We start from the raw sequence: 18871 nt of genomic DNA on the forward strand, positions 1-18871 counted from the left end.
AGCCTCCATCTCTATGATGTACATACGAAGCCCATAGACCCTCTTTGTCTTTATGAAACAACTCCTTTATACGAATAAGACAATGGATTTTTGACAAGATTTAGTTCACATCCTTGGAAATATAGTATAATGGTTCACCCCTGTCTGGTCCTTCACCAATTTCATTATCATAGCCACCATAAGAGATCTTCCTCGCGTAGACATCTTGGTCTTTTTAACCTTCCTTTGTTTAATTGAAGAGCTCAATAATTAAAATCCAGTAAATGAATAAACTCACGTTCTTGAATCCTCTGTAGAGAATCTGAAGCTCCTTCTTTGTGAACTTTGTCTGTGCCTCAAGCAGCTCAAGAGCCTCGGGGCGATGCCGAACGGTGGCCATTTCCAATTCATCTTCGACATTGTCTGAAGAAGAAGAATGCAAAATACAAGTTAAAACAGAATTGATTCAAATAGGACTCAAGTCTAAGAAGTAAGAGATAGAGCTCCAAGGAACTAAGCAGCACCGTGTCCCGTAAGGATTGTCGCAGTGCTTGTCCTTGCTTACGACTATCTGATCTTGCCCTTCATTTCTTCAATGCCTCATTGTTCTTCCTGTTATTAAATTACATTGTTATGTGATTTCATTGTTTCCTATTCCGCCGCTTTCAGGTCTTTCGGGAAACTAAGAAATAGACAGTGATATATACAGTAGATATACACTATAGTGGTAATGAATATATACAGAGATTTCCCAAAAATCCAATAGTTTTGATTTAGAGTGGATAAAGTATATAGGGCCTGTGCCTATAGTACCATATCCATGTAGGCCCCTGTGGATAGGGGATAAGTATCTCCAATGGCACAACCCCTTTAAAAGTAATAATTTCTTAAAGGGATGTTAAGTCTTCCGCAAGCGCAAAATACTCATTGTATAATAAAAGTTTACCATTTTCCAATATATATTCTCTATTAATTCCTTATGGTTTTCAAGATCTCTGTTTGCAGTTACTCAGTAGAATTAAGAGGGGTATAAACTGATGTCATGGATGGCTCACACCTACATTTTTTACTACAGCACCCAAGTTTTACAAGGGTAACTTGAAGCTCCTGGGCTCCAATGCAAAATATGTAATGGACTTCCCACTTGCCATGTGTACTAATAATATTACTGGTGTCTTCTTATGTTTTAGAGAGGCCTTTGGGCCCCCTGCTACCTGTACACCCTTATAGCCATGCCCATTGTTCCAGACCCATTGTTCTACCCTTTGTTTTAAAGTGCAATAAGTGAACGCCAGTCTTCCGTGTCCATAGAACTCAACATGGGAGTGGTCACACATGTAGATATAGAAGATTACACTGCTTGTATCAGCGCTTGCTCTGGCACATAAGAGGAAGAAGGTGGTAAACTGAGTAAATAACATGACTGCTCTTATCTTGACACCTGTGTACACTGGGTATTCATAGTTTATCCATAAAGATACTATGAGTGGTCAAGGGTCTTTTAGACAGATACTGCAGTGCGAAATGAGGGGAACTGGGATGTCCATGCACAACAGTACATGCCAGTTTGAATATCATTGCCACCATAGGCCATTTCAGAATATTCTGGTGTCTTCTTCCTGCTCTGTTCCCTGTGTTACCTCTGGCATTGGTGGCTGCCATGCACAGCTGGTCAGTGGGGGAGCCAGGTGTTGGACTCATACTAATCTTAGTGATGACCTATCCTTAGACTAGGGGCTCCAGTCTCATCGTAGGGGCTCCAGTCTCATCCACTGCATACACTTATCCTCCATCCATGGGACAGGGAATAAGTGTCAGATTGCTGGGTGGGGGGGGAGGCTAACCACTGGGACCTCTCCCCCTGCAATCAGGAGAACAGGGGCCCCTTAAGCCTCATTGTGAATTAAGCATCAGTATACTTGCATGACCATCTCTCCATTCACTTCAATGAGGCTGCCATAGACTAGTTCCAGCAGCCCCACTGAAGTGAATGGAGTGCCGGCCCCACAACTGCGCTGGAGTTTCATTCACATGGACTTTCAGACCCCCATTGTCTCGATTGCAGGGGGTCCCAGTGCTCAGACCCCCAACAATCTGATATTTATTCATAGGAAAGGGGATATGTATCTGAATTGGCAAAACCCTTTTAAAGCTCTCTGGGTCCAATGAAAAATCTGTACAGGGCCCGACCTACATGTGCCATTCTAATACTGGTGACTGCTTACTGTATGTGCAGAGTTTCCTTTGGATACCAGTAATATAGTGTATAGTAAACCTTTTTTTAATGGCTGTTCTAGGTGACACTTTAATGCTAAGGTTTTCTTATATACTGTATAGGAATAAATGACAACTGTCAGTAAGGTTGGATGTAGTTACTAAGCGCATACATGTCTGTATATGAAATACAGGAGGAAATTTACATTGGAGTCACAAAAGAGAAGCATTAGATGTCACATAACATAATCCTCTCCCAAGTTATCTGTACATGTCTTCCTGATGTCAAAGGGAATTATGGCTGGATGTCCTCTGCCGAAATATTGACATGAAATGTGGATCTATTAGGGACTCTACGCCTGCTGACATGTGTATGGTTGTCTGTATCTGATTCTCATAAATCCCAAAGACTTGTCAATTGGCATAATGTGCGCTATAGGAGCTTTAGGTAGTGTTTGGGACACTATTATACGGCATCTTTTATATCCTATGTATTTCCACTAATGCATAGACAACATATTTTAGACTAAATACAAAACTATAGTATATATGTAAGAGTGTATGATGTGGTCAGTGTCGCTCAGGGTGTACTATTACAGAATAACATTGTATGCTTTGTATTGTCAGCTTTACTAAATCTATTTTTAAAAACTCTATTAGGAAATTTAGAGTTAATATAGGGGGTACTGCAACTATTAGCAAAAAAATAAAAACCCCTTTAAAAACACATGGGCCACCATTCACAATAATTCACTTCCTCCCCCTCCCTGCACAATGACCTCTGCAGAGGTCACAGAGCATGCCCACATTTCCCATAAAAATCAATAAATCATCTCATGACTCCTGTTTGGATATGTCCATGTGGCTGCTGTAAAGAACAGAACAGAGTAGAAGTGCAGGCAAGATAGCTGCCCTGTAGTCATGTACAGAAAAAAGAAGAGAAAAATCTATGATCAGATAATACAATCAAATTAGAATAAAGAATATGGATCACTATCTGATTTCAATTAATAAATCATAAACATAGATAATACATTCCCTTTAGTATTGGGTGTAAAACATGTTGAAAGTGATACGGTGTAGTGACCAAAACACTATATACTGTATCAACTATCTGATGCCTGTAGCCTTCTATCCCCACCAGTAACTGTGGGAAGAGTGGCTTCTCTTCTACCAAATGAATTATCAATCAATATTTGGTATGATTTTTGCCCATTGGAGGAAAAGGAGTCCTAGAATTGATTATACGGCCCTCGCAGAGCCCTGTCTGGGATTACATGAGTCTGTCTGGGATTACATGAAGAGAGAGACGGATTGGAGCAAGCCTACATCAACAGAAGATCTGTGCTTAGTTCTCCAAGATGTCGGGGACAACCTTCCTGCCAAGTTCCTAATGTCTTCAGAAGAAGACTTGATGGAAGACAAAAGGCAAAGGTCACACCAAATACTGATGGGGTTTAGATTCTCCTTTTGTTCATTCACTTCATTTTTTTTAAATTGTGATTTATTAGGCCTCATCCACATGAACGTTGAATAAATGGACATTAAACAAATGGAGGAAAGGGTAATAGATGTGTATATAGTATATACCCGCTGACTTCTATCATTCTAAAAATGGAAGCGTAAAAGGTTTAAAAAAAATGTTGTGTGCATATGAGGACGTAAAGCTTCTATTTTTCATAGTAATCTTACTTTGTATATTTTCTTTCCATGCCTGTCTAAAACTTTTGCACAGTACTGTAGACTAATACATCCTGGAGAGTCATGCATTGTATTGTATTCACATAGCATGTTCCAAGGTGTTTGTATATTCTCCACCAGAGATATAACTTGAGGTCCATTATAAAAAAAAAAGAGTACAAAGGGGGGCTGTAACGTTCTTTTATCAACCCCTGAGAGCAAAAAAACACCAAAACAGATGGTTATCCGTTCACCGTATTCATGAGGGGAGCGCTCCTCTCCACTTCTCATCTTGCCCCTATCATCAATGACTGGCAGCGGCATCTATACAGATACACCGCAGCCTGTCTATCACCGGTGACAGGAGTTGGGGTAGATGGGGGGAGCTCCGCTCCTATATAAACAGATTTATAACTATGGGTCCTCCATATTCTCTGATCATTCCTATTAGACATACGGCCCAGTATTTGTTGCCTTATTTTAGCAGATCTGTCCCCATACCTTGCAGCATAGTCTCATGACAGATCTGCTTTAAGAGACCAGAGTCATTCCGGTACGTACGACTTTTATCATTTGGGCAGAGAAGTGCTTTAATAATGTATACCAGCAAAGATCAACCGGAACGCAGAGAGATTAATGGCTAAGAAATGTCACTGATGTCTCTTTTGAATGGATGTCGTATACGAACAACCTGGGGAACAGAGATGTAAGGCCTTTTATTCTGGGTGACATTTGTATTAGTCCCATGTTAGCGTAAATGGTTAATCCATGAAATCATAAAGAAAGGATTAAAGGGAGTCTGTCAGCAATATATTGATTATAAACCTAATCCCAGGACCTTGTAGAGGGGATTCTACTGTGTCCAACTACCGTATTTTTCGGACTATAAGATGCACTGGACTATAAGACGCACCCAGGTTTTAGAGGAGAAAAATAGGGAAAAAAAATTTTCAGGCAAAAAATGGTAAAATATTTAATATATGGGAGTTGTAGTTTTGGAACAGCTGCAAGGCCACATTGACAGGTGACGCTGCAGCTGTACGGGGGTGTATAGGGCGTTTTTTTTGTGGGGCCAGGTGTAGACCGGGCATTTTCAGACACAGGGATACCTAATGTATATGTTTCACAGTAATGTTATACTTTTATATGTATTCTAGGGAAAGGAGGTGAACTTTTATTTATTTTATTTTTTATTATATTTAAGTGTTTTTTTTTTTTGTTTTTTTTTTACTATTTTATTATCCCCCCGCCTAGGGGCTTGAACCTGCAATCATTTGATTGCAAGTCCCATAGACGGCAATACAAGTGTATTGCCGTCTATGGGAGATTCTATACATTACTATCGCGGAGGGTCATAGACCAGCCGCGATAGTAATATATAGCTATGACAGGCCTCGGAGCCTTCATTAGGCTCCCAGCTGTCATCGGAACAGGTCGGCTCCTGCGGCCTCGCCGTGCAGGAGCCGGCCTGCATCACTAAAGGTATGAGGCCGGGGGGGGGGGGGGGGCTAACTGACTGTCGGGACCTGCGGTGGAGGAGTGGGTTTGCAGCATGGCCGCGCTACTGCCACCGCTGGTTTTCTTCAGCGGCAGTAGCGCGGCAATCCGCAGGCCCCGGCAGCTAAGACAGTCCCTGGCATCTGCTGTAATAGACCGGCGGATGCCGGGGAGTGTCTTAGCTGCCGGGGCCTGCAGTATTGTCACACTTCTGCCGCTGAAGAAAACCAGCGGTGGCAGTAGCGCGGCAATCTGCAGGCCCCGGCAGCTAAGACACTCCCCGGCATCCGCCGGTCTATTACAGCAGATGCCGGGGAGTGTTTTAGCTGCCGGGGCCTGCGGATTGCCGCGCTACTGAAGAAAACCAGCGGTGGCAGTAGCGCGGCCATGCTGCAAACCCACATTCAGACTATAAGACGCACCCTCATTTTCCTCCGAAATTTGGGGGGAAAAAAGTGCGTCTTATAGTCCGAAAAATACGGTATATCTGTTATTCAGCTTTGGAGCCCAATTTTCATGTAAATCACTGTTTTATTAATACGCAAATGTGGAGAATAGTGCTTGGGTACATGGGAATCTAGAGCTGAGACAAAGCCTAGGCAAGCTAAGACTAGATTCAATCTGTGCCTGGCTCTCTGTCGTTTTGGTCCACCGGGGGTTTAGAGCAACTTTGAGATGGGCTGATATTTTAGTGGTTAATGTGTACATGAAATCCGCTGGGTATCCGAAGTTACAAAACTGTAACCGATGGAGAGGAAAAGCCCCCATGTAGGACTTTTCTCTCTGCCGATCTTCGTTGATTTCTGTGACGGAGTCTCTATTGGATGTAAACTTAGCCTTAGACACGCGCCAAAGCACTTCCCCCCTCATTTGAATAGAAATGGGCTCTAAATCCGAATAACAGAGACATATATGGAAACTGTAGAATCATCTCTACAAGGAAGAGATTGGTTTATAACCAATTTACTGCTGACAGACTCCCTTTAATCAGATGGTATAGATCTAGAAAAATATGGCTACTATCCTCCAGGAACAGCACCACATGTGGTGATGGGTAGTGTCTGGTACTGCAGTTCAGCTTCATTGATGTAAATAGGGCTGGGTTGAAATACATAAGCAGAGTTAACCCAAACATCTGCAACAGGTTAACCTTCTGCAGTGTGATATCTTATCACAGAAGAAAACAAATAAAAACCAGTAAACAACACAGCAGAAAATCATGCCAAAGTCAGTGTCACATAGCAGCCCCCCCACACAATATAATGTCCCACAGTGTCCCCTCCACACAGTATAATGTCACATAGCAGCCCCCCACACAGTATAATGTCACATAGCAGCCCCCCACACAGTATAATGTCCCACAGTGACCCCTCCACACAGGATAATGTCCCATAGTGCCCTCCCCCACAATATTATGTCCCATACCGACCCCTCCACACAGTATAATGTCCCATAGTGACCCTTCCACACAGTATAATGTATCATAGCAGCCCTTCCACACAGTATAATGTCCCATAGTGGCCCCTCCACACAGTATAACGTCCTATACTGGCCCTTCCCTCACAATATAATGTGTCATAGCAGCCCCCCCACACACACACAGTATAATGTCCCGTAGTGGCCCTTCCACACAGTGTAATGTCCCATACTGATCCCTCCACACAGTATAATGTCTTATAGTGGCCTCTCCAGATAGGATAATGTTCCATAGTGACCCCTCCACACAGTATAATGTCCCATAGTGGCCCCTCCACACAGTATAATGTCCCATAGTGACCCCTCCTCACAGTATAATGTCCCATAGTGGCCTCCCCACACAGTATAATGTCCCATACTGACCCCCTCCACACAGTATAATATCCCATAGTGGCCCCTCTACACAGTATAATGTGTCATAGCAGCCTCTCCACACAGTATAATGTTCCATAGTGACCTCTACACAGTATAATGTCCCACAGTGGCCCCTCCACACAGTATAATGTCCCACAGTGACCCCTCCACACAGGATAATGTCCCATAGTGCCCTCCCCCACAATATTATGTCCCATACTGACCCCTCCACACAGTATAATGTCTCATAGCAGCCCTTCCACACAGTATAAGGTCCCATAGTGGCCCCCCACACAGTATTATGTCCCATTCTGACCCCCTCCACACAGTATAATGTCCCATAGTGGCCCCTCCACACAGTATAACGTCCTATACTGACCCCTCCCTCACAGTATAATGTGTCATAGCAGCCCCCCCCCCCACACACAGTATAATGTCCCATAGTGGCCCTTCCACACAGTGTAATGTCCCATACTGATCCCTCCACACAGTATAATGTCTCATAGTGGCCTCTCCAGATAGGATAATGTTCCATAGTGACCCCTCCACACAGTATAATGTCCCATAGTGGCCCCTCCACACAGTATAATGTCCCATAGTGGCCCCTCCACACAGTATAATGTCCCATAGTGGCCCCTCCACACAGTATAATATCCCATAGTGGCCCCTCTACACAGTATAACGTCCTAAACTGGCCCCCCTCACAGTATAATGTGTCATAGCAGCCTCTCCACACAGTATAATGTTCCATAGTGACCTCTACACAGTATAATGTCCCACAGTGGCTCCTCCACACAGTATAATGTACACAGTATTATGTCCCATAGCGACCCCCACGCAGTATAAGGTATCATAGAAAACCCTCCAAACAGTATAATGCTCATAGTGGCCCCTCCACACAGTATAATGTTTTTTAATGCCTTCCATATAGTATAATGATCCGTAGGAGCCTCATACAGTAGAATGTCCCATAGTGGTCCCCAAAGTATAATAGTAGTTGGTGGGTGGCAAACCTCATGAATTACCATTATGGGAGGGGTGACTCTCACTGTGGTGCAGGCCCCTGGGGATAGCGGAGCCTTCCCCCAGGGGTACATGTACCACAAGTTGAGAACCAAAGGTATAACCCATGCACAAACAAGTGCAACCGACAAAGGAAATATCCAACACAACTGATTTTGGTTGTGACCAGATTTAGTTGATGATAGGCTTTATGGGATTTTTATTTTTTTTTTCTAATGTAGATTGTGAGCCCCACATAGAGCTCACAATGTACATTTTTCCCTATCAGTATGTTTTTGGAATATGGGATGGAAATCCATGCAAACATGGGGAGAACATACAAACTCCTCGCAGATGGTTTTTTGCCCTTGGTGGGATTTGAACACCAGGACTCAAGTACTGCAAGGCCGCAGTGCTAACCACTGAGCCACTGTGTGGCCCCTGGCTTTATGGGATTTGTCGGGTTATTTATGAACAATTGTTCACTGAATGTACAAAATCTGCCACTTCAGCACATAGTCTAATGTGTATGGTCAGCTTAAGGCTGAGGCCCCACAGAAACTCTGCTTTTTTTTGTTGCAGATTTTGTTGCAGTTTTTTGAGCCAAAGTCAGGAGTGGATTGAGCTGAAGGGAGAAGTCTAAGAACTTTTTATAGAGTTCCCATTCCTTTTGTAGCCATTCTTGGCTTTGGTGCAAAAAACCATGACAAAATCTGCAACAAAAAAGCTGCATTTTCGCAACGTGGGACCAGAGCCTTAGAAGATGTGTGCATTCGTAGATCCTATGCAGGTCATCTAGATGAAATTAACCAGCAGGGTCCTCCAGAGAGAGAAGCTCTTTGTAGATGACATCTGGTTTGGTTCATACTTGGAGGTTATAAAATACTTTCTTTTTCTTTTTTATCTCTGAACATTCCAAATAGAGAAAGCATCTTATTTTGTATCTAAACAATGGAGTTTCTAAGCCAGGTAATGTCTTTAAAAGATGATTTATGAGATGAGAAAGAGAAGTCTGCTTTAATCTAGAGACAGTGCCACTCTTGTCCATAGGCTGCTTCCGGTATTACAACTCTTCTCTTAGGTGTGCCTAAGGAAAAATAGCAGTGTTTCTTAAAATAAAATGGTGTACATTAGAGTCAGTAAACTGGGTAACCTTCTCATTAGAAAAAAAAAATCTCCTGCAGGGCAATGTAAATTTCAATTTCCTGCTCCATTGCCCTGGAGTATAATGATCTTGTACTCCATCAAGAGGCCTGAGACCATGAAAGCGACCAGTTGTCCACAAATAGAGCTAATATTCTACTGGAGATACATGCAGTCTCTGGCATAGACCGATGCTTCTGGGCAGTGATATCCTAGACATCTCTCAAGAGACTATTATATGTCAGGCATTGTTTAGAGAGTAGCTACCTATAGGTGGCAGTAAAGAGACCAAGAATGCACCGCGGACACCAATGAGAGTCCTAAGAAATCCTAAGAGCAGTGAGTACTGGGTGGGCTTGGGGAACTATAGAGAGTGGAGCCTGGATGCATTATACATTGTGGGACCTGGAGGAGACATTACATTGTCTCCTAAATGCCCCATACAGAATAATGTGTGGGGTCACTAAAGGGAGTATTATACTGGTTGAGGGCATTAATGGGGTACCATGATGTGTGTGGGGAAGTTCCCTTGCAACATGAGCCCCCTGTGATAGGACTTCTCCTCTCTGCTATATTGTTTCCCTCCTCTGGACAATCCTGTGTGCTCCCCTGCCTGTCACAGGACTGTAAGGACATGCTTGAGCTTTCTTTATAATTTGTCAATTATATTTGTAATATGAGACAAAATAGTATCAAGGATCTGGATTTACTATTTCTTTAAGTTTCTTTTAAATGGCTTTAAGGGGAGTTTCACCTTAAAGAAGACCTTTTACCACTTCCAAGTCTAGTTCTTTATATAATTTAATAGTTGCTGCTCCACTTACTCTGGCATAGTTGGAATTTTTTCTCTAGCCCTCTCAGTTCCCGAGCAATAAATGCAATTTTGTATCTGATATGTTATTTAGTCTCTTTACTGTCAGGAGGGCGGTGTCAGGCAGGAGGAGACAAAGGGTGTGATTTTCAGCTGTGACACTGGCTGCCTCTGATTGGAGCTCTGAATCACACCCCCTGCCTGACTCCACCCTCCTGACATTACAGAGCTTAAATAGAACATCAGGCACCAAAACTAACTGCACTTCTTGCTTAGGAATGGTGGGGCTAGAGCCTATTACCAGATACTGAGAACTAGAATTGTTAGATGTGGTGAAAGGTCCTGGAATTGTGGTTAAGCTCCATTGATGTGAATATAACTGAACTGAATTACCAGATACCAGCTGTAACCAGAAGGGGCGCCTTTTCTGGGGAAAAAAGAAGATCCAATATGCATGAAGTGTAAAACAGTAGAATATCTGTACGCTTTATTCTCCAGGACTAACTTTGTCACTAAGAGTTCGTAACACTGTAATTACAAATTCTGTGCATATTGTATGGTGGACGGTCTTGCTGAATTACGATGCGTTTGATGCGCCAGGTGGTGTTTACATGTCAGCAGATAGATGTGACTTTTTGTCACAGCAATGAAGTCATACATTTTGGGACTGAAGCTCATTAATTTATGTCTTGTGTCATCGCAATAAATGACCTAAAAGACCTTTTGTTCTACTTGAAGTTTGTTGCTTGTTCTTATGTCAGTCTTGTAGGTGTGCAGTACATTTTTTGAATTACTTGTAAATAATGCAAGAAAAACCGTAGAAAAGTGTAACAAATACCTCTGAAATACTTCATAGTATAGAAAAATGTATTCCCTGATGGCATGAAATTTTAGGGGACCATGCTTAAAAGGGTCATCTATTAAAGCAAAAGGACATGATTAAGGGGGCTGTCTATGATGAGTCAACCCCTTTAATGAGCTACTATGGTACATCATTATAGTTAAATGTTGTAAAGTTGACAATTCTTTGTCAGGGCATGTTACAGTTTGGACCTTTCCAGTGAGCACTCATGGATTCCAGCAGTATAAGACATTTGGCTCATCAAGTAACTAGCTGAAGGCCAACAGTCAGAGATGTAACTTAAAACTCCTGCGCCCCAATGCAAAATCTGGAATGGAGCTCCTACCTATCTGGCACATAATAGACTGTCATTGCAAGTATTTGGACACCCAGTAAAGTTCGGCGGAGGTGGAGTTATGATCTGGTGGTGTTTTTCCTGGTATGGACTGGGACCCTTGGTACCAGTGCATGTTAAACTCAACGCTGACACCTATTGCACTATTTTAGATAACAGTGTGCTTCCTACATTATGGCGGTTCTATGGATCGGACCAATGTTACTTCCAGGATGACAATGCCAGCTGTCATGTAGCAAGGTCTACCATGTCTTGGTACAGTGACAATCAGATTAACCGACTGGACTGACCTGCCCAGAGCCCAGACTTGAACCCTATTGAGCACCTCTAGGACGAGTGGGATCACAGACCTAAAAAGTGCAGCAGTCGACCAAAATTTGTGAAATAATGTACCTGTCTTCTCCAAGCTGAATGGAAATACAACTAGCCGTCATACAAGGACTTGTGGAAAGCATGCCCCAGAGGGTTGAGGCTGTAATTGCTGCTCGTGCCACTCGGACCACAGGTGTCCAAATACGTATTGGTAGACAGTGTATTTCATGTGGCAGGAGGAGCTTTAGGGCCCCCTCAGAGTCCCTTTCAGGATACAAGTGGTTGTAATAGTAGATGCTTCTGTTTACAGAACTTATCACTGATTATTGGTTATAGGTAAACTGTCCCCACAAAAATGATCATTTACAATAGCGGACAACAAATGTAGTCATCCTTTACTAAACTTCCTGGACCTCTGGTTTTGTCAGGGCTTCCTGCTCATGGTTAAACCCAGGCTAACCATGGGACCATAGGCCCACCCACAACATGGACTAACTGGTGAGCCTCTTAGACTATATATTTTATTTGTATATTGTATTACATATTATAATGAGGCTTATTCTGGTCAATATGTTGTTGAATTGTCTTCTTACCAAAGTCACCAGAACCCAGCATAACAACTTAGCTCTGCAGATGGATAGGTTAGGATCACTGGAATCAAATGATGTGTTCCCCTTGTGAATTGCAGCCAAAGCTTTTATAGGGAAGGTTATTATAATCTCTGCCTTCCTGGTGTACACAGCTATGGGGTCATCATGATGCTGCTCTACTTCTGGTCGTCGGGGTCACATGACCACCAGAGGTCAGGAACTGCATGAGTACAACATCAAATGAGCTCTGCTAAAACGGATAGGAAGCTGCACTTCTCTTGTAACTGTGGCTAATGTATGAGCCCCCTTACCACAACCCATATGTCTAGTATAACCTTATGGGTGGGGCACATTGTATAAAAATTATTCAAAAAGTGGGAAAACATGCCTTCATCACAGGTTCTAGCCCCACCATTAGTGATACCAAAGGGAAAACTATTTAATTTTTTTTTTTTTTTTTGGAGCACTTTGTGCTATGTCCAACTAATGAACTGGTTAAAGGGTTTTTCCATTATGTCTGGGTTATCTTCTCATACATGTATTGTCCCTTCCTGATGTCCCTAACACATTAACTAAATCATTGCTGGGTTTCTGTAATATCCCAGAACGTTCCTATATTCATGGTCATATCCGTTAGCTCCAATAAAAGGCTAGAGAAAATCTTTCAAATTCTGCAAATTTTTAAAGAATTTGCAAAAATTCTTATGTTCATGGGAAGACCTCTTTGATGAAGTGAATGTGGTGTCTATGTTTTGCACGCATGCACCACGTCCTCCAGAACGAACCATGCTCATTGCAAATCTTCTCGCTAGTAGTTAAGGATTCTGAATGAGAGACTCCATTAAAGATTAAGGATATTTTCCAATGAAGAACACCTATCCCCTATACACAGAATAGGTGATAAGTGCCGGATCACTAGGACCTCCAGAGGTCACAAGAATAGAGGACCCTGGACATCTGTGTGAATGAAGCGATAATGCACATTTGTGGCCACCGTACCATGGCACTAATGGAGCGATGTACATGGCTATTCCCATCAGTCCTATAGAAGTTTATGGAGCGGTGGTCATATAGACATGGAAAAAGAGAATGAAAAAATAGTATACACTGTAGCTTTCCAACTAATGTACAACTTATGAAGATACTTAGTAAAATATTTGATATTGTGTTGCATGTTTTTGGCAAAATTCCAGACACTGATCTGCTTGGGGCCTTTCAGAGGTGTCGGAGGGTTACTTTATTTCTACTGCAAAGGAATATACACTGAGACATAAAATATTCATAAACTTCCTGTAAACTTGTTCCAGTCGAGGTCAGTACATTATGTGCATGATACAACACGTTAAATAAGACGGCTTTATCTCTAGCAATGAGCTTCACTGAATACATAGGAGATGAGAACTTGCTTTCAATTTCGGGTGATGTCTTTTTGACAGCCAAGCAGGGCAAGAGGCGCAGTAACCTCTCCTTAATGTTAGGCTTATTGTTCTTAGTGTAGAGGAAACCTAAAAGATACATGAAATCACTTGTAACCAAATGAGTATGGAATATTAGGCTTTATGTATCACATGCTGTGTCCATTCCATCCACAACTTAAGCCTGGTTCATATTAGCGTATGTGTTCCATCCAGAAGGAGTCCACATGGCAATTGCAAACACATGGACCCCATAGACTATAATGGGATCTGTGTGCTTGCTGCGCACTGCCCACACGAATGCCCACATTATAGTCTAAGTGGTCCGTGTGCTTTTACAGCACATCGCTTACAATTGTGCTTGTATTTCATGTGGGGGGTCTCCATGTGCACGGAACACATATGCAATGTGAACCAGGCTTTAGATATGTGCAAATTATTATATGCTGGGAGTTATAGCCCCGGAACGGGTTGCGGCTATACTAGCAATTTAAGGGTTATTCCACGTTAGAAAAAAGTATTTTTTTTCTAGAACAGCGCCACTCTTGTTCATGGACTGTGTGGGGCATTGCAGCTCGAACTGATTATAATTAAAGGATTTTATGGGATTTACCATAATTTGGCAAAAGAGTTGTAGTCCCAGAACAGATGGATAGACAGAGGCTGCTACTGTGCTAGTAGTTTAAGAATGATCCAAAATTAGAAAAAAGGTCTGTTTTTATTTCTTTTTATCTGTGGCCTGTGTTGGGTATTACAGATCCAACAACTTTTTCTGGGATTTACCAGAAAAATAATAATACAATTAGTAATAAAAACACTCTTTTTGATTATATTTTTTTATGATGAGGGTTCCAAATAACCAGAACATCATACTAAAGCAGAGAAACTCATGATGTACAAAGATCTTGTGATCGAAGTGAGCAGACAGTGAAGAACCAAAGAGAGAATTGTGCCTGTGGTGGTTGGAGCTCTAGGCACCATCAAAAAGGATTTGGAAAAAATCTTCCACCTATCATAATGCCCGAGAGGTGCAGAAGATCACACTTATGGGAACCAAATTCAAAGTATTGCGTGAGGCTCGGTTCACGTCTGCGTCAGTAGTGCGTTCGGGGGAGTCCACATGGGGACCCCCCAAATGGACTTCCGAACGCATTGGCAAGCGGCGTGCAGTGAAAATACACAGACCCCATAGATTATAATGGGGTCCGTGCAGGGGTGAACCTAGTCTTTGTGCCGCCTGAGGCAGGGAGAGGACCTGCTCTCTGCTAAGGGGGGCGGCCGCTGGAGCAGCGCTGCGTCCACGGAGCCGCCCCAATCCACCGCTTGGTGACAGTGACACTAAGTCAGTCCAGCCTTTTTTTTTAAATCCATTCTCTACTTTTGGCCAAATCCTGGACAAACCCTTTAATAGAGCTTGAGGACAGGACCTTTTTGTGGTCTTGGGCATTTTTAGTTTAATAATGAATAGTTCTTGGGGTCAGTATTTTTTATATAATATACATATTTCCTACACCAACCGTCTCAATCTGTCACTATGTTGCAGAGAATCCTTATAATGTCTCTTTAAAAAAAAATGAAACAATAATAGAAAACGGGTATTTAAGGGTGATTATCCTAAAGTCTGGAGCTGCCTGTTTAATGCCCATGTGAATATTTCTTCAGGTTCTCAAGTGGAATTTTTCTTTTTTAGAAACACTTGTATTCATTAGGGTAAAGATCTTCCTAGAGTTCCTGTTGTGAGGCTTTGATGGTTTAAAGGTTAACAGTCACTTAACTGCTAGGAGAATATGTCAGAAGTATTGAGCAATGGGGTCTGGGTGCTGAGTTGTATGTTCTGTCAATGTCACCTTTAGAGAGCACATAGGCAGTATAAAACCTGTATGTGGCGCCCTGTGAAGTGGAGACAACTGTCAATTCCAACTATATATATATATATATCAGAATGTTTAGTGATCAATGGGAGCTCACCAACTACAGACATGTCCACCCTTTAACCTATTTGTTATGACAACGTCCATCCAACTTGATCAGCAAGAGCAGTGCCTCAGGGGAGCTAAAGGCCCGCCCTCAGTGCACCAACTGCCTCATTTGCATAAGACTTCCTTGTTGTTTTTTTTCCAAATTTACATGTCGTTTATGTTGTTTACCAATGTAACGTGCCCTGTAACACAATGGTGGTAATTGAATATTTGGGGGAGATGATAGACTCCCATTCATGTAGATCAATCCAACATATAAACCACAGATCATGTTGACAAGTGATCATGCTCTCCGTAAAGGTTGGAATATCCCAGTAATTTGCACATATCTTGTACATGCTTCTAGTACATACAGTGTTCAAGCCTCGATTTCCTATGTATCATGCAACGTCAATGAATTCCTTTACCATGGCTTTGCATGCAACATGCCTATTTGCAATGTTTTTCGGCAGGTTTGCTTTACAGCCTAGAAGTTTTATTCTGTAACCTTCAACGTCTAAACTCCAAAATGTAACAAATTACAAAATAAAAAGTAAAGTGATGAAATATCCAAATCTCTCTCCAGTACAAAAGATGGCAATATTACCGTCACCCCGGCAGCTGAGTAACAGCAATAAACAGAGGAGAGACATTGATAAATTCAGGCCGCTACAACTCTGTCATTAGGAAAGTAAATACTATTAGTGGAGTTGATTCTTCTGCCTTTCCTGGTAATTATGTACTCCATCACAGCGAAACTAAGCCCAGAAAGCGCGCACCTTTGTTAGCATGAGTAATGAGCAGCGAGAGAAAAAGAAAATATGAAGCAATTATTTATTTTACTGATGCTCAGTCTCCAAAGTGTTTACCGCTCCCAAATTCTTCAATATTCTGAGACAAATAAATTAGGATGAAATGTTTGTGACATGGGATTCTTACAATATTCAAATGAAATAAAAATTGTATGCAAGAAACGTTTTTGAGGAAAAGATAAAAGTTAAAGGTAAAGAAATATGGCATTCTTCAAGAAATGGCGCCCCCTGGTCCTTGGACTGTGTCTGGTATTGCAGTCTGTCTGTTATTAATATGATTGGTGTAAGCTGCAAGGACTCTAGTCTCATTAAACCCATTTAAGGGCCCCTTCACACGGAGTTTACGCTCCGTGTATTCTGTACATTTTAATGTAGTTAGCTATTGAGTTCAATGGCATGTTCATATAATGTGCATCTTTTTGCACTTGCCTTTATGCGCGCGCGCAGGCGCGTTATACGAAAAAGCCATGGAACTCAATGGCTAGTTACATTTTACACGTGTATTTTTACACATGTAAAATGTACAGAATAAACAGCGCGTAGACAGAATACATGGAGCGTAAAAAGGTGGAGAGAAAAGTCTAGCAAGCAAGATTTTTCTCTCCGCATTTGGGAACCAGACAGAAACTCAGCGGAGCCCATTATAGTCTTTGTGGTCCTTGGGGATTGGGTTTCCATCTTTCAGGTCCCCAATTGGTTCAGTAGAATGGAAACTCCAAAGCAGGTGTGAATCTTAGTGTAAGGCTGAGGCCCCATGTTGCGGAAATACAGCTTTTTTTGTTGTAGATTTTTCTTGAGCCAAAGCTTAAGAGTGGCTTCAAAAGGAATGGGAAATATACAGGAAGTTCTTATACTTCTACCCAGTGGCATAACTAGGAATGACGAGGCCCCGTGGTGAACTTTTGACATGCCCCCCCCCCCCGACCGACACCAACGCCAAAGACCTTGACTGACTCCCTCCTACGCATTCCTGCGCGCTCTATTATGCCCCATAGTGGCCCCTGCACACAGTATTATACACTATAGTGGCCCCTGCACACAGTATTATACCCCATAATGGCCCCTGCACACAGTATTATGCCCCATAGTGGCCCCTGCACACAGTATTATGCCCCATAGTGGCCCCTGCACACAGTATTATGTCCCTTAGTGGGCCCTACACACACTATTATGTCCCTCAGTGGCCCCTCCACACAGTATTATCCACCATAGTGGCCCCTCCACACAGTATTATCCCCCATAGTGGCCCCTGCACACAGTATTATGCCCCATAGTGGCCCCTGCACACAGTATTATGTCCCTTAGTGGGCCCTACACACACTATTATGTCCCTCAGTGGCCCCTCCACACAGTATTATCCACCATAGTGGCCCCTCCACACAGTATTATCCCCCATAGTGGCCCCTGCACACAGTATTATTATAATTTTCATATTTTTTGGGACTGCCCTCTGATCCGACCTTTTTGGCTGGAGGTGAAGTCCATGATGGATGCAATCTTCCCTCACGCTGTCCAGCTGGACCCTTTGCTTTATCTCCTTAACTTACCAACCAGGCCCCTGGGTAAACAACCTTCCTTGCTATTTTTATTTATTTGTACTGTGGCTAAGTCCCTTATAGCTTGTCACTGGAAAAGTACCCAACCCCCCTCGGCCCCCTTTCTGCTTTCTCATATCAAAGATGTTAAATGCCTGGAGTTTCTTACTGCCACTCTGAATAATACAGTGGAGAAATTTCGGACCACATGGGCACCTTGGATCGCATACTGTTCTATACGTGGTCTCTGATCCCTCCCACCCACCCCTCCCTTTCCTCCTTGTCTCCTGTCTCCAGTCCTGTGTCTCTCTCTGTTGCTTCTGTCAAATATTTTTGACCTTTTGCCCTACCGTTGCAGTGGTTTAATTACATTATTGCTTTTTTCGACTGGTTTTTGTTGGTCTAGTGGTTGATTCTAGTATATGGTTATTTGTTCTCTTTTTTTGAAAAAAATTAATAAAAATCACAATTGAAAAAAAAAACCCATTGAAAGGGCGTATATCTTTGGAATGGCTGAAGGGATTTGGATTAAAAAAACACCAAAGTACTCAGCATGGCAGCACCTATTGGAGGATGGATGGATGACTTTTCAGCTCTGGTGACAGGCCCTCTGTAAATTATATTCTCAGTAATTGTAGTCAATCTACCCTTGTATTACATGTCCTGTAGTAAAGTAATGTAGATACTTTTCCCATTTGAGCTATGTAATCTGTTGTCAGTTGTCAGTGGTGCTCATTAGAGATGAGCGAACACTAAAATGTTCGAGGTTCGAAATTCGATTCGAACAGCCGCTCACTGTTCGAGTGTTCGAATGGGTTTCGAACCCCATTATAGTCTATGGGGAACATAAACTCGTTAAGGGGGAAACCCAAATTCGTGTCTGGAGGGTCACCAAGT

General features: G+C 42.5%; 1 protein-coding gene across 3 annotated transcripts in view; it reads right to left on the reverse strand.

The window, feature by feature from the left end:
* KCNIP4 (potassium voltage-gated channel interacting protein 4) overlaps window positions 1-18871 on the reverse strand; it is a 477594-nt gene that overhangs the window by 90613 nt on the left and 368110 nt on the right. For all 3 annotated transcript variants that reach the window (XM_075260080.1, XM_075260073.1, XM_075260064.1), the window contains exon 2: window positions 278-402. In XM_075260080.1, the coding sequence (XP_075116181.1) occupies window positions 278-402 (125 nt within the window). The remainder of the gene's footprint in view (window positions 1-277; window positions 403-18871) is intronic.

The sequence above is a fragment of the Leptodactylus fuscus genome, chromosome 1 (assembly GCF_031893055.1).
Source record: "Leptodactylus fuscus isolate aLepFus1 chromosome 1, aLepFus1.hap2, whole genome shotgun sequence".
NCBI lineage: Eukaryota > Metazoa > Chordata > Amphibia > Anura > Leptodactylidae > Leptodactylus > Leptodactylus fuscus.